The 16,864-nt window shown below is 42.5% G+C and overlaps 1 protein-coding gene across 1 annotated transcript in view; it reads right to left on the minus strand.

The window, feature by feature from the left end:
• Positions 1 to 16,864, minus strand: part of LPP (LIM domain containing preferred translocation partner in lipoma) — a 555,231-nt gene that overhangs the window by 342,211 nt on the left and 196,156 nt on the right. Inside the window, exon 5 of the mRNA XM_080919338.1 lies at positions 11,358 to 11,559. Within this exon, the coding sequence (XP_080775464.1) occupies positions 11,358 to 11,550 (193 nt within the window). The 5' untranslated portion in view covers positions 11,551 to 11,559. The remainder of the gene's footprint in view (positions 1 to 11,357; positions 11,560 to 16,864) is intronic.

The raw sequence follows: 16,864 nt of genomic DNA on the forward strand, positions 1-16,864 counted from the left end.
AATGGAAGCAGAAAAATTATGGCATTTTAAATTCCCGTGTAAAAGGAATACATTAAAATGTACAGGTACTAGTTATGTGCTAAGCAACAAAAATCATGTTATTGCTTAAGATGCTCGTTTTGCGCTGTGACTGGGTCTCCTCTTGACTACTTCCTACCATCACGGATAGGTATCAATGCCTTACCATCAAACCTGCAAAGTGCAGGTAAAAACTGCTTCCTGGCCTAATTCTCAGCAGGGGGTCTCTGTGGTGATCCATTCCTATCCTGGCTTATAAGCCAGGGCTCATGTGCAATAATTCTTTCTCATGTAAAAAAGCAAGAACAATATGAATGTGTTTTAAAATCACATAGCATAAGCATGTATCCATGTATTCTTGGGGGTTCCTAACTATGATGCTCCTTGACGACCACCCAACATCAAGTCCTCTATTCATATTCTGTGCATGAAATATGGGGGAATGAAGAGAAGGAAATGGAAACCTAGTAATTATTTAAGCAACAGTAATATGATTCATTTGAAAGTAGTGAGTGCTTGGGAAGAACATACCATCTAAGTACTTAAGGATCTGGGGACACTCATGAACCAAGTGGAGACTGGAGACTGAATCTCCTAAGAATTGAGAACATAACACGAATATCTACCTGCCATAATGCTCGGAGAAACCAAACCCAAACCAATATGGAAGTTTCAGGCATCAAGTATGCAGCTCATGCAAACGAATATTCCAGAAGACTTGCTTTGAATGTGTTCTATTGTGCCTGTTGTAATTTTAAACATAAAGAGAAATGCAATGAACTCAGAGCCCCAGAATACTATTCATGTTTTATGGCACCTTCCCCTAACTACTGCTCCATACCAGACTCAGAGCCAACTCAGGCTCCACTTAAGACTCCTGAGCGTCTGCGATGCTGGCATCTGTGCTTCACAACCACAACAAATAGCACTTTGCATACTCAGCCTAGCAGAGCAATTCCCAAAGAAATTAGACGGAACCGGAGCTCAGAACTCTCTGACTGGAGCCCATACAACTAACAAGGGCTTGTCCCACGTCTGCTTTCCCTGCCAGCTTTTCGTAGTCTGTAGACATAGCATCTCTGCATTGTGATTTCTTTGATAGTTAAATACCAAGTCATTTTCCAAACTGGGGCTTTATAGCTAAATCTTTATATTCTTAGCAAAATGGTGGTTTTGATGTACATCTTTCTCATGAAGAGGTAAAGAATTATTAAGATTTGGAAATGGCTTAACCTCTAGTCCTGTAGCATTGTTAACTAAAAATGGCTTGACTGGTGGAGTAAGATAGCCATGGCTTCTTCTAGCCCAGAACTTGGAGCACAGAAGCAGGTAAATATCTGTAAGTTTAAAGTCAGCCCGGTCTACATAGAGAATTCTAGGCCAGACTGGAATAGGTAGTGAGATCTAGTATCAAAAAGAATGGAATATTTAATATATGTGGGGGGGGGTGTGTATGTGTCTGTTTCTGTGTCTGTGTCTGAACTAGAATCAGTGACAGAATGGTATCAATATGATTTTAAGATGAGAAAATCAAATCTCCTTATGAGATCCTACATTAGGAGACACTTCCAGCAACAAGTCATACAACCTGTAATATTGTATATACAGACAGTAATTTTAAAAGAGGAAGCGCTTCATAAAACTCAAATCACTACCATCAAAATTAACAGGTCAATATGAAATAATGGCTGGTTGAAATGTCATTTTGCTTTCATTGTGATGTCATCACAATGACCTGTGTCACCTGAGAAGTTTAAGGAAGATGACACAACTCACTTAAATTAACGGACATTGCCCATGGTAATTCCCAAGGTCCTCTGCAATAACATCTGCTTGCTAGGAAGTAACGATTACTGTGACTGGTGAACACTAAACTTCCTCCACATCGACGGCCAGGTGTCTCACATCATACACAGAGATGGTGTAACGTTCAAATAACTCAGCAATAATCAGCCCAGGAAGTAATGGTGAAATGCTGTATGTTTTAATAAACTATATAGCAAGATGATTAATGCTGAATTTGGTGCAAGAAAAAGACATTATCTTAGGATGAGAAGCAAAGATTCAAGTCACCAGTTTCACTCTGCGTGACTGTGACCACTCCCTGTTCATTATTTCTGCTGTCTACATGTGGCAGTATCCTTTACAACAAAGGTAGAAAGCTGTAAAGTACAAATGGACTTCACATGTAGTAAGGACTATGCACCCAATAAAAAGAGATGTATATTCTGTAGACATTATTGAAGAGACAAATGGTCAAGTCAGCAAATCGGACTGGAATAAAGAATTTTGAAAGAATACTTGCTAGCATGTATGATCATTATACACTGACTTGTATAAATTATTAATATGAGGACATACTAATATTTGATTGCATGTGGTTTCTACATTATTAGTCTCCCTGTGGGCCTGCTGTGTCTCGGGTTACTCATTTGTCACAAGAAACACTGATAATGTCACCATAAAGACAATAATAGAGTTTGAGGGCCCTGTGAAAATTCAACTGGAAGAGTGAGAAGGTGACTGTATCTGTATACACAACCTTTAAAGCAGTGGCAAATATTTAACAACAAAAATGCTTCTTTTTCTTTTCCACTGGAATCATCACCAAGTGTGCGGATAACTAAGACAGCAAGCAAGATCGAAAAGCTGAGGTTGTTGAAAAAGGTTAAAAGCTGTCTTCAGTTTCAAGAAAACCAAGAGAAAACGGCTCCCGTTTTAGCATCCATACACCCAGGAGCATGTCAGCATAAGGTACCAGCGATGAGCAAGTGCTGCCAATACACTGCTTAGAACACACTAGAAACACGCTTCATAACGCTCTGTGACACACCCGCTATGCTCTCTGCAGTTACTCAGCCAAAAGGTAAGTGAGGAGATCAACGGGAACCAGGGCCTGCCCACGTTAACGCACACTGTTTTCACTGCAGAGAAGCCCCAACGGGCCCCCGCATACTTTTGAGGACATAAGAAAAGAGCAACTAAGGTCCCAGGTATCATTGAGAGCTCTACCCTCCACTTGTGCATTCACAGAACCCACAGACTGACATACTTTCCTGCCTGGTGAAGCCCATCTACCTTTGTGGAGCATTTCCCAGTGTTTCTTTTCAACAAACTGTCCTAATTCTTTTATGACACTACATTTAAACAGTGTGACCATCTGTATGAGGTAACACTGGACCACAGACTGGACCACATCTAACCTGCATGAATATAGCAACATATAAGAATGTAAGAGAAAGGCATAGAGAATGTTGACAGAAAAGTGCAGGGAGCCTCAGGGTACCACATCCCTGGGAACCTCAGGGCACCACATCCCCAGAAGCCTCAGAGTACCACATCCCTGGGAACCTCAGGGTACCACATCCTTGGAATATGCCCTCCTATACCCGAGTTTTGATCTCAACAGCTCAATCTATGAGTATTTTTAAGGAAGAATGATAAAAATACCATAGAGTGAATATTTTTACAGCTCCTTAGGTCAATCATTATTCTAGGACACAGTTTCTCTATATAGTCTATTTGCCCAAAGGCTCGGGTGTTGAACTTTTTTAATAGTAGCCATAATGAATCCATTTATAGATGATTTACATAAACTTGCCATGACCCAAAATTAGCTGAGATTTCAGCCATCACTATGAAAAGTTAACAAAACAAAAAAAGTCTTGGAATACAGTCCTTACTTTAAAGCCTCTTTTTGTATCCTAAGCACAGTTCTTTGAAACAACCTATGTAAAAGTCTGATAGCAGAGAAGAGAGTTCAGAGGGGGAGGAACAGCATTAGGAAAGAGAATTTGGGTCCTGAATGGCTGCTCCCAGAACAGACACTTAGCGACTGTCCATAAGTCGGGGAGGGGACAAAGGGGAGAGCAGAAGGCATGCTCTGACATCCTAACTAGGAGTGGTGGTAATGGAATAAACTCTTGGTGACAATGCTTAGCTGAATACCAGACAGGATTACTTGGGAATACTACTTATAAACAAATTGAATAGGACACAGATGGATTTTCTATTGTCTTTCAAGTTTTTGGAAGAGCTGATACCATTAAAACCAAAGTTTGAACTGGCCGTAACAGTGACCGTAAAATGTATAATTTAGGTAAGTTAGCATAAATACATAGATTTTATGAAATTGTGTGCTTCTTTATCACATGACTGTTAAAATATTGCTTGAAAATATGGACTAATAGAAATTTCCAAAAATATGATAAAATCTAAGGAGCAGTCTTCCCAGCTTCTTCTCATGGTAACAGAGCATACTGCTACTGTGAATCACCACAGGCAGAAATGGAGAATTTAGGCCAGCGTTGGCTGACTCTCAGTCCATTCCAGCATTTGGGGATTATACCTATCAGCCTGTGTGTGCATCCTTCTGTGCAAAAGGTCACAGGATTAGACACTGGAACCACCCAAATTCTACCACACAAAAAGTCTTCTGCTGCTGCCTACTGGCATGGCCCCTGCACACCGCCCCCCTTCAAACTGCCCCCCTGCGCACTGCCCCCTGCACACTGTCCCCCTCTGCCCATCTCTGACCACTAGAAATCCCTCATCTCTGGAGGGTCCTCAGTCTCAAAAGTGTCTGGGGATAGAGGCATGCAATGTGGACTAGTTCTGAAGCACAACTTTCACGGCACCTACCTGTCGCCTGAGTAAGTCCCCACCTTGGTGTTCTCCATTTTTACTTCTAGAGAAAAAAAATATTAGCTATTTAAGTTTCAAACACACCTAAAGTAAGATACATTTTTATATTCTGAAGTTAAGACAAATAAAAATTACCTCACAGACAAATCAGCATTAATCACTGTTTTTCAAACGGTGTAAGAATTGGGATCCATCACCTTATTCCAAATTCATTTCAACAGTTAATTAGGCTGGGCAGACTACAAAATGAATGAGAATTTTGTCGCCAATTACATGAACATATCTTTGTGCTAAAACATCTAATCTACTCTGTTCGTGTATATTAGTTCTCAGGACAGCTTCCAAACAAGTCATCACAAATGTACAACTCACACAACCATGGAAGAAATTCCCCAAGTCCACACCTCAGCTCTGGCACTTACTGCTGTATGACATTCAACAGTCACTCAGGACAATCTGAGTCTCTGAAACATGTATAATAACTCCGGCCTGCTCAGCAGTAGGTCTCACCCTGCAGGCTCCCTGGGTGATGTCTGTGCATTTTCAATGAAGGTACCTAAGAATCATTTCTTGTTCATTAGGAAATGAAAGACTGGATAATTTAGGATTACTAGCAATCGTACTATATGATTATAACTATACTTGCAATCCAAATGATATTTTGTAGCTTATCAAGGTTACTAAATATTAGTGACAATAACTCATACCTATAATGAAAGAAAATACAAAGATTCCCTCTGCAAAGAGTCTCCATATTGCTAACTTTCATTACTTCAGCCCCAAGAAGAGTGTTTACCAGAAATACAAAAGCTTTATGTAAGTGTGTGCTGGACATGCAGTGACAGTTCCCTGAGGTTATGAAATACTCTGCCTTTAAAAACATTTCATACTTCCCATTAGAGTTGACCTTGAAAGTCTTAATGACAGTATCCCCAGTAGTTCCATTTGTAAAACACAACTGTGAGGAAGAGAAGTACACTGTCCAAATTTGTGCTAAGACCACTGCATGAGTGTAAACGCCTAGTGCAGTGGTTCCCAACCTCCTTACAGCTGTGACACTTTAGTACAGTTCCTCAAGTTGCGATGACTTACAACCATACTTTTTATTCTGCTACTTGATGAGTGTACTTTTCCTACCCTCGTAAATCTGAATGTAAATATCTGATATGTAGGATATCTGATAGGTGGCACCCAAAGGGCTGGTGACCCACAGGTTGGAAACTGCTGGCCTAGACAGACCATTCACTCAATGCTTCGCATCACTCGGGAGCTAGGAATGAGGGAGGGTTAGGAACTGCTGGTATGATCTGACAACATCACAGGAGTTGCAAATGCTTTCTTCTTCAAGAAGATGTGGAGACCAAATTAACACAATTAGTAAGTTATTCTTAAATGAAGAAACATCTGGTCCTCTTTGCCCTTGAGAACCAGAAAATTACAAGCTCTGCCCTGTACTACATAGCAACAGATGAGGCTGCGATCCCTACACTGATACAGAGAAGGCGCATGCCAGTCAACCACAGGCTCAAGAGAATTGGGGCTATTTCAATAAATGCTGACGATCCTCAGAGCACTCTCTGAAACACATCCAAAATCTAGCACATGGCCATGCACTGACGATTTCATAAGTATATGGAAAGATGTTTGCTATTTGTACTTCCAAAGACACATAGAAGATTAGCTTACATGAAGAGCAAAGAGACGCTAGAGAAGGGAGAGTACTCCGTGAGTCTAAACAGGATACGACTGTGTTCTAGCACCAGGGCTTTAGGGTATGAATGAGGTGTAGCTCATGGGATACTTGCATAGCACTCAGAGGAAGTTTCTGCAGTCAACAAAAGGAAGGACTAGGCAAATCATTTTTCAAATCCTTCCTGTTTCTAATACCCAAAAACTCCACATTGGTGTGTGTAAAATGGCCCAGCTATGAGCACAGAAAAGAAATGAGCACATTTCTAGAGGGGAAATCCAGTTCTGAGGGTTCTTGATACCATTGGTCACTAATAGTAGAAGGTGGTGAAACTGTTTCGGCGGCATGCTGTGGGTTTAATAAGCTGAGATAAGAAGGAAGAGAGAACGGAGCAGCTGGGGTAACACTGACACAGTTCATCTTCCTCCCCTGCTCTGCATCACAAACTCAGGTCAGGCAAGAACAGCACAGGCCCTGTTCATGACACAGATGTGCAAAGAAGATATTTAAGAACAGTTTGTGGAAATGTTCCACCCATGAATTCACTTTCAAAAAGTATCATGAAATAATGCAATGTTGGAGTTGTATGAAGCTTGGGGTTGTCTACATAAATAGTTTATGGATATAATATTTCAAAATCTTACAATCAGGAACTGAAGAGATGGCTCAGGGATAAAGAGCATTGCCTGCTCTTCCAGAGGACTTGGGTTTGACCTGGCAGCCACATGGCATCTTATGGTTGGTTTAAAATTCCTCTTCTAGAGAATCTTCTGGACTTTTTAGACACTGCATGCACATGACGCGCAAACATTTATGTAGGCAAACCTCATACACATGGAATAAAATAATAAATTTCTTTTAAAAGTCTAAAACTCGTAAGATAAACACAAATATAATTATGAAAAACAGCTCCTTTATTACATGGTGCGTGAGGAGTGTGTGTGTGTGTGTGTGTGTGTGTGTGTGTGTGTGTGTGTGTGTGTGTGTGTGTGTGAATGTGCTCCCATGGGCATGCAGCACACACATGAACATGTGGGCATTTACATGCATGCATGTCTACAGGCACCATGCACAGAACTATATACCCAACCTGTTAAATCATTCTTTAATAAGCTCTTACATTCTCTGGTCTAGCAATCAGTCAATGGAAACAACATCTGCTCTGTCTGCCAGAGAACGCAATAGGAAAAATTATCTTTCAGAAATTAAAAACAAAACAATGAAATGCAAATGCCAAGTAAACTGTAAAGAACTAAGCCAACATGAAAGGTGCTGCCTTTCTGTCACCTACACTCTACACCCTGACTGACTGACTGCCCTCCTCACCTACACTCTACACCCTGACTGACTGCCCTCCTCACCCACACTCTACACCCTGACTGACTGCCCTCCTCACCTACACTCTACACCCTGACTGACTGACTGCCCTCCTCACCTACACTCTACAGCCTGACTGACTGCCCTCCTCACCTACACTCTACACCCTGACTGACTGCCCTCCTCACCTACACTCTACAGCCTGACTGACTGCCCTCCTCACCTACACTCTACAGCCTGACTGACTGCCCTCCTCACCTACACTCTACACCCTGACTGACTGCCCTCCTTACCTACACTCTACACCCTGACTGACTGCCCTCCTCACCTACACTCTACACCCTGACTGACTGCCCTCCTCACCTACACTCTACACCCTGACTGACTGCCCTCCTCACCTACACTCTACACCCTGACTGACTGCCCTCCTCACCCACACTCTACAGCCTCACTGACTGCCCTCCTCACCTACACTCTACAGCCTCACTGACTGCCCTCCCTCACTCCACACCTGCACTTGTAAATACAAAAATGCTTTGTGAACAACATTTTATAGATTACAGAAAGATAATTCTACAACACAAGACAATTCTGACTACACAAACTTGTCTTTTCAAACTATGGAGAAACAGAAACAGACAGACAGGCAGACAGACAACAGAATAACTCCAAAATCATTTTAGAAGAACAATATCACAGGAAGACTAATAAATTTCACTACCTATGAAGAGCAGAAAAAGAATTTCAGTTTTCTGTACCATGAAGTTTAAGGTTCATAGCTCTCGTGCTGACGTACCATTTCTCAGAATAGAAAATAAACAGTACTAGAAGGTGGCACTTTAAGAACCAGAAGAAGATTGTATCATATCATTTCCCTTGGAAAAATCTTCATAAAGGATACCAAAGAACTTTACTATCTAGATAGACAGACAGACAGACAGACAGACAGACAGATAGATAGATAGATAAATAGATAGACAGACAGATAGATAGATGGATGGATAGATATATAGATAGATGGATAGACAGACAGACAGACAGACAGACAGATAGATAAATGGATGTGGATATATTATATATTATGTATTTAAAATATTCATTCTGTAACAAACAACAACAACACACAAGCAACACAGCTCTGCATTCAGTGCTGGACACAGAAGGTATGTAGAAATGTACGGTCACTAAAAACATTGGGGGAATACAAATTCTTTTTAATTTTATGAAAATCAAGGGGCTAAGGGTAAAGAACCACTGTGTGGGAAAAACACACCCACTGTGTGTCGAAACCCTCTACACAAAAGTTATTAGCATGGTGTTATACAAGTAAATTATAAATATGTATATTCTATAAATATAAGTTGAGGTGGAAAACATGTGGGTCCTTTCTACTTTCACAGTCAGAAGGAAAAAAATAAGAAGGTGAACCCCAGAGATCAGAGACATAATAGTAATGGAGCAACGTAATCACCAGTTGAAGGAAGCAGTGTTTCGACAGCCCTTGAGATGAAAAGCTCCTGGAGTGGGTAAAGGAGAATAAGTATAACAGAACTCTGCAGAGTGAAGGTGCACACGGCCTATGCACAGCAGCCTCGGCATAGAAAAGCCCTACCCAGAAAATACAGTGAGGGCCCATCTCCCCTCTGGAAGTTTCAATGTCTTTGTGGATGTGGATGAAAGCTAGTTCATAGGGTTCTAAGAACAGGCAGCTGAATGACAGCAGAGAGAGAGAGAGAGCAGGAGGCATGCACTGCAGGCTCAGTGTGTGCAGAAAACAAGTAAGTGCAGGAACATTAATGAGAAGCATAGGAAGGCTTCAGGAAGACAACACATGCTTGAGGAGAGGGAAGTGACAGCTTCTCATTCAGGTGGCACCAAACACTGTGTGGAACGTGCTACCAACAGGGTCCCAGCAGACAACAAATGCAATAGCATGGCAAGGAACAAGACGTTCCTAGCTGTGGTGAAGGCAATTCAGTAGGTTTGTCACACGGAGAGTAGAGGCAGGGGCATCATGAGCCAGGAGGATGGAAAGACAGCTAGGGGCTTGTCTCACTAAGACTCATGGCATGCAGAGTGAAGAAATGAAAGAGACATTGTTGTATGTTTCTCTTCCCCTGATGGTCCAAGGGTCTTCATGTAGAATCTAGCCATGTCTAACCCCTGGGCATATAATTAACTCCCATATCCACTACAAATCTCCTCATGGAGACCCTCTTCTGTGTGAGTACTTTGTCTTTGTTCTCTTCCCACTTGTAGAGTGTAGATGTGAATTTCCCAAAAAGGAGCAGGAATCACAGAAAGGAAATGCTAAGAAAACAAACCAGGAAGGCAAGAAAACAAACCAGGAAGCCAACACTTGGCTGTCCCTACTCTTGAGCAAGGTTGAACCCTACAGTCTTGAGGGGATAATAAGCCAGTGTAAACCAGCTTCACAAAGACCTTAGTCAACTGCAAAAGTCCAGTGTCCGACTAGGGTGATGAAGCTTGCAGCCCAGGCAGTGGAGTCCGAGAGTCCAAGGACAGCATGTACTTTCCCCAGAAAGGCATGCCTACTCCTTGGCAAAGCTATTTCTAGCAGATGGACACACCGAGATTCATAAAAATCCACACCAGTGTATAGAGAGGCTGGTCTTTCTTTCCATAACCTCTTAGCCTGCACTTTGTTTAAGGCCAGACTCCTGTACCTTGCTGCTGAAAAACAGTTCTAACACAGCAGGAGGCCAAAGGAGTAGGTAAACTGGTGGATTACTGATGTGGTTCCTGGGAGGTGGGAAAGACTCAGGAGAAACCAGAGAGAAGAGGCAATCAAACCCACAGCGCATGAAATAATCCCTGCAGCGTGGCCGCAGCACAGACATAACGAAGACAACTGTAGAAACAGAACAGTCATTTCTAAAGCATAGATGGGGCTTGAAATCGAGAAAGAGAGACGGAATCCTAGCAATGCACGTCTTCTGTTCTCAGCTTCTGGAAGTCTCGCATTATTCTACACACAGGTTTTAAGTCACTGCGTCATGGCTTCGAAGGAGATGGTGGCACTGATGGGAATAAATTCGAAGTTTCTGCTACCACAAAGAGTGGACCAGCCGACTCTGTTAATGTGAGAGTCAGCATATAACTACACATTGATATGCTCGGCTCATCCAGACATTCAACATCCACTTGATGTAAAATGGATACATTGTTATTAAAACCACTGCAACTATGGTTTACTCTGAACCATCTGGAATTTCAAGATGCAGGGCCACCAAGAACAATCTTTCCTGAGGGAGAGATTAAGAAGCAGCAGTGCTCTGGGGACTTCACGGGGATTGTTACCGAGGCATTCCCATTGGACTGTTGCTAACAATGGGAAACACTGGGTGGTGGACCCATCCCCACCAAAGACTAGGGAAGGATGAGGATAAGACAACAAGAAAGACCTGAGCCATACTTGAAGAGATCACGTTTCTGCCTGTTTCAGAGTAATAAATAGCAACAGATACATATTATCACAGATAGTTATTACTATACAATCCCAACTCTGTGAGATTTAATCCTTTTGTTTCTAAGATATGGTTAATAAAACTGCAAATAGGGAGCTCATTAAAATTGGACACTCATAAAGAAACTTCCTTCCAACACAACTCTTGACAGCAAATCAAATCTTGTATGCTGATTTCCCACTCGAGTCAACGGAACTCACCCTCTCCTCCGGGCTGCTTGTACGGGTTATACTTGGGTTTTGGAGCAACAACTGGAGCAAACTTCTTGGGTGGCTGTTGTGTTGACACTGAAATACTGGGGGTCCCAAAAGAATGGGTGGTCTCCATCCGTGCAGGAACGTGGCCAAGAGGCTCACCAGTGCTTTTGGGTGGCAGCCAAGATGGGTGAGACATTGTTGAAATCTGCAGTTAGAGAAACAGAAAACAGAACGCACTGTGTTCAGTGTGGCTGGAGGGCCATATGAAGACATTGATCAAAGGTGGACGGGGCCAGAGGAACACCTCTGCATGCACAGGTGACCCTCGAACCTTCTGGGGGACATTAGAGAAACAGTAAATGTTTGTTAATGGACACACGAAGCACACTTTAACATGCCCTTTTTACAAGACTAGCTCCACCCCTCCCACAACCCTATAAGAGGCACTTGGAAACGGGCAGGGGCACAGCGGCCAAAATGACCGCAACAAATACTACCATGTATTAGAGAAAGACCGTTCAACACCGGCAATGCAATGGTGGCCATGCAAATTAAAGAAATGGCCAGTAACACATAACTAAGCTGGAAGATTGTGGAAACATTACTTGAACTCCATGAGGGATAATCAACACAGCCCAGACACTGCTCCACCAGAGTATCCACACTGTGAAGGGAGAACCGAGTCCTCTGTCAGGAGATGCCAATCACTCCTCCTGGCAGCCTGCCTGCTGGGGAAAAGTCTCACAGACTAGCTGAGGAGGCCTCTCCAGATCCTGATTACAAGAGCTCTCCAGCACAGGGAGGCCGGAAGGTGCCCTGTACCCACTCCCAGCCCAAAATCTACCTTGTAATTTATTAATTGGACTGAATTAATTAAGAGGGCTACATGATTACCTCCAGATGTCTATAGCAACAAAGCACGAAGCAAATGCAGGAACAAATGAAGGCCTCAGGATGTCACATAGCAATAGAAAGAGAAGGAGGAGGTGAGACAGCAGTGTCTTTGCTGAGAATTCACACGTGCCCACAACACGGAGAAGCAGTATGGTCAGGAGCCATCTGAGGGCCTGGCCAAAGTTATGGCTGGGACTTTCCAGGCCTCCTTAATCACAGAGCTTTAAAGAAAGCCAATATAATAACACTGAAGGGCTTCATGCATATGCCGGCAGTTACAATGAAAGCAGGGTGGGTGTGCCTCTATTCTCATAGAAAATGAGTGAAAACTATAGGTTTTTTTTACATAGAGGAAAACAGGTGTCAGTATGCCACAAGATGGGGTTAACTATGGATAACAGAGGGAAGAAATTGAAATAAAGATGCAGGGTGTCGAAGCCAATGGTGACATTGACTCCCTCTGGCATCACGACCCTCTTTCTTCTCGTCCCCTGTGGATGTGCACGGAGACACATAGGCTAGAGAACTGTAAGCCTATAAGAAGACGGGGACCATATCTTAGATGTTCTAAAATTTCCAGTAAAGCATGCCACAAAACCAGTATGAAAATCATAGTCATCTCTGTCCCCCATAACAGTGTGACTTGTCCTGATGATGCCTGCTTCTGAAAAGGAAGCATTCTGAGCTTGCCTTCCATAAGGACCACATCTGTTGAGAAGGCACTCTGGGTCTGCCCTCTATGAGCAACACATCTGGATAGAAATGACTGTCACAGTACCTTATACTTGTCATCAGTGCCCCAAGGTTTACAGTGAATTCCTATGTTTCTGGGCCTGTCTTTATAAAGTGCCTACCACAAACATCTGCATTTCCTTCCAATTCCTGGGTACCAAGCCCCATTTCCTGTTTATGTTACCCCAGCTCAGATGCCTGCCTGTGGATGAATCCTCTTAAAAGGGAATGGCAGCATATTCTTTTACTGAATTCTTCTAGTATTTTTTTATAGTAACATTAGTTTGCTAAAAAGTAATTTATCAATCTGCATACGTGCTACAGTGACCTGGAAAATCCTGGGTGGTCTCACTGTATTATCGTAAGACACATACAGTCTGATAGATGTACCTCCATGCAGTGTCTCACAACTGTACAGCACCTCTCCCTCCCCATCAGCATCCACCAGCACACCTCTCCCTCCCCATCAGCATCCACCAGCACACCTCTCCCTCCCCATCAGCATCCACCAGCACAATCATTTTGCCCCCCTTTCCTTGGTACGTAATGAAGCTGTTGAGAGATTTCCAGATAGTAAAACATCTTTTCAATCCTAGAAAAAAAAAAGTATAAGTTCCAAATATGGTGCTTATTATACTAATGGAAAAATTAAAACTTTTCTTTATAATTCTGTCTATGAGATCAAAGGTATTTCTGCAGGGCTGTTCTCTGGCCAGTTTCCCTTCCTTCATTATCAAGTTACTACTCAGAGGGTGTAAATCCCAATGCAGTCTCAATTGACTTAATAATGACCCTGAGTAAAGTGATCTTTAAAGGTTCATCAGAATTCAATGAAAATACTTCCATATGTGATGATACTTTATTTAATAACAGAACTAACACTATTTCCAATACCTTTTGTGATAATACTTCTAAGATGATGTGATCAAATTTATATCTTCAAGAAAATTCATCTTCTGCTCAAGATTCTTATCACAAGATTTACCCATTCACACAAGCTACCCCTCAGTTACAAATAATTTCTTATCCATAATGAATCCTTTATGTCCTGGGGATCACTTCCAGACAGTTCTTCAGAATATAAATGATGCATTTAATCCTTTTCTCAGCTGCAAGCCCCGCTCAGCATCAGCACATTACCTTGCTGCACAAACTCATCAGGTGGCTGGCTCCGTGCACACTTCCCCAAGCAAACTCTCCAATAACAAATGTCCAAGTCTCTCACTAGTTCTCTAGATGAATTAGATTCTCATTCTATCAGAAAGTATAGTCTTTCAAAGTTGCATTCATGGAAGTGGGAGGAAGGAGAGTAGCCTAGAAAGGATGCTGCACTGAGAAACTGGAGGAGCTGCAAAGGACCGGTACAGGCTGGGAGACGAAGCTCCCATCTGGACTTAGAAAGCTGTAAAGTTCTGAGATATATAACTGGATGGGGGGACAATGACAAGAATCAACAGCACAGAGGCTGAGGAGATGGACCATGGGTAATGTGTATGTAAGGACTCAAGTTCAAATCCGCAGACCACACATAAGCAAGGACACACAGTTCATGTGTGTGATCCCAGTATACTACAGAGGGATGGAACATAGGGACAGCATTGTCCCCAGGAGGTCTAAGTCAGTTACCCCTCACAGTGGGAAACAATGAGGCTGCCTCAAAGAGAGAAAGTGACAGCTGATGTTCTCCTCATACCTAACCTGACACATATATATATACTCACAGACATGAGGAGGGACAGGGAAAGACTTAAATAATACATTACTTTTTAATCCATGAAGGTTTTTTGTGACTGACCTCTATAGGTAAATGTCAGTGCCTTGTTAGAATTACCAAACTCCTGCTTCAATATTCTGGTTAGGAATATTGATTATACAAACATGGATTTCATGATGATAATTTCATACATTTTATATATGCTCTGGACATATTCAGCTCTCCTGCTATTTTCTTGTCCTGCCTTTTCCTGGTCCCCTTCCTCCTCCAAATAGATTTCTACCGACTTTCAGGTTTCTTTTATTCCACATACATGAAAACCAGGGCAATCTTCCTGTGAATCTAGACTTTGTCCCCTAAACATGTATGATCTTTAGTCGTACACAATTTCCTGCAATTTTCTCACCTTTTAACAGGTAGCATAGAGAATGACACTGTAACTGGGCTAAGTGTGACCTGCACTGTAGTGACTCTGAGTGCATAGCCGTCTCTGCTCTGTGCATTGCTAGAAGGGATCAGGTCTATACCAAGGACAACACAGTTTGATCTTAATGCAAGTTCTATAGCTTTTGGAGAGATTTTCATGACCACACTGACTTTGGTACTTGTGAAAAATGGCGTCTCTTCTCTGTATCTTTACCAATGTTTGTTCTTTGTGTTTGGTGATAGTCATTTGGACTTGAATAAGGGATTCTCAATGCAATTCAAAGAGGCTTCTCATCCCTCCCTCCTTCTCCTTTTCAACTGCCTCCTATGTCAGGATCTGAACACAGAGCAGTGTGACTTCTGGTCATCTATGGCTCCCCAGACCTATTGTAACCCTCAATAGGTAATGATGTGCTTATATGTCTTTGGTACAGCTGTTCACCCTGCACCAAAGAGCAGTATTTGGTTGGAGGTTGTTTGACCTTCATAGTTTACAAGCAGCTTCCAGTTCAGACAGGAGCCTATAATGCAACTTTTACTCTTGGGGAGCCCTACTCTGAACTGAAGATGCCATAGTTGAATGAGGGGGTGGGGATTCTAAACAGGAATCTGCTCACATGCTTTATGAATTTTGAAGAGATTGACAGGAAAACTATTTTTAAAAACAAGTAAAGTTACGTCTGGAGATCACAAATTGTCTATAATTTTCCTCTCAGCTCATCATAGGAAGCGCAAGTCTCTTTTCTCCCTTTCCTTGGCACCTGTTTTCCTAATTCTCTGACCCTCCCCGTTGTGGGAGGAAGTCTCAGATTAATCTCAGTGATTACCAAGGTATCAATCAAGATTGACTATGCACAAGGAAATAGGCACGTTAGGCAAACCTCTTCCAAACCATGCAGGTAAGTCCCTCCTGGTGTAATTACAAAGCAGATACGCTGCAGCATGCGAAGGGAGCGTGGGAAGGCAGCACTGAAGAATGAGGCGGGCTGAAAATTACACACAATTGCTAGTGAAGCAGAGACCTCAATCACGTTCTGAAGCATCAGGCTAAACAGAGCAGGAAGGGCAAAGCAGGACCTGCCATGGGCTGGAAATGTCATGTATTCAACTTAACTTCTCTTGAGAGAGAGCTCTGGAAGGATGCTGGCTAAATGCCCCCTCTCCATACACGGACAGCTGGCACTGCCCAGAAGGAGCAAGGAGAACAACTCCACTGACATGCCAGCATTTTATACAGGTTCTCTCAAAGACACTGGAAATACTCGAAGCAGCACTAGACTGAGACACAGAATGCTCTTCGGCAATTGCTTGCTGGCTCCCAAAGCTCTGACTTTAGCCCTTGCCCGTCTTTCAACTTAGATACATCTCCTTTTCTATAAACTGAAATTACTTTATTGCCAACATTCTGCTCCCCAAGATTATAGCTGAGTTAACTGAGGTTTCCTCTAAAACTATGTTCTAAATACTAGGAATTCCTAAGTACCCCCCACTACAGCCCAGATGAGGAGGTGTAAAGACAGGTGGACTCAGTCAACACAGACTCATGACCTGCCTCTCACAAAGGTACTCCTACAAAAAACAATGTTACAACGTGTTCCCTTCTCCTGGCAACACTGTGGGGAGCCACAAAATACCAAACTGCATTTGAAAAACCCCAAAGGAACCAAGCAGCACAAAAAAGGAGAAGCATCAGGCCCCAGTGAGTAACTGTGAGTCACTGTCATCAGAAGGGACACAGAACAGA

The sequence above is a fragment of the Micromys minutus genome (genome assembly GCF_963924665.1).
Source record: "Micromys minutus genome assembly, chromosome: 7".
Classification (NCBI taxonomy): Eukaryota; Metazoa; Chordata; class Mammalia; order Rodentia; family Muridae; genus Micromys; species Micromys minutus.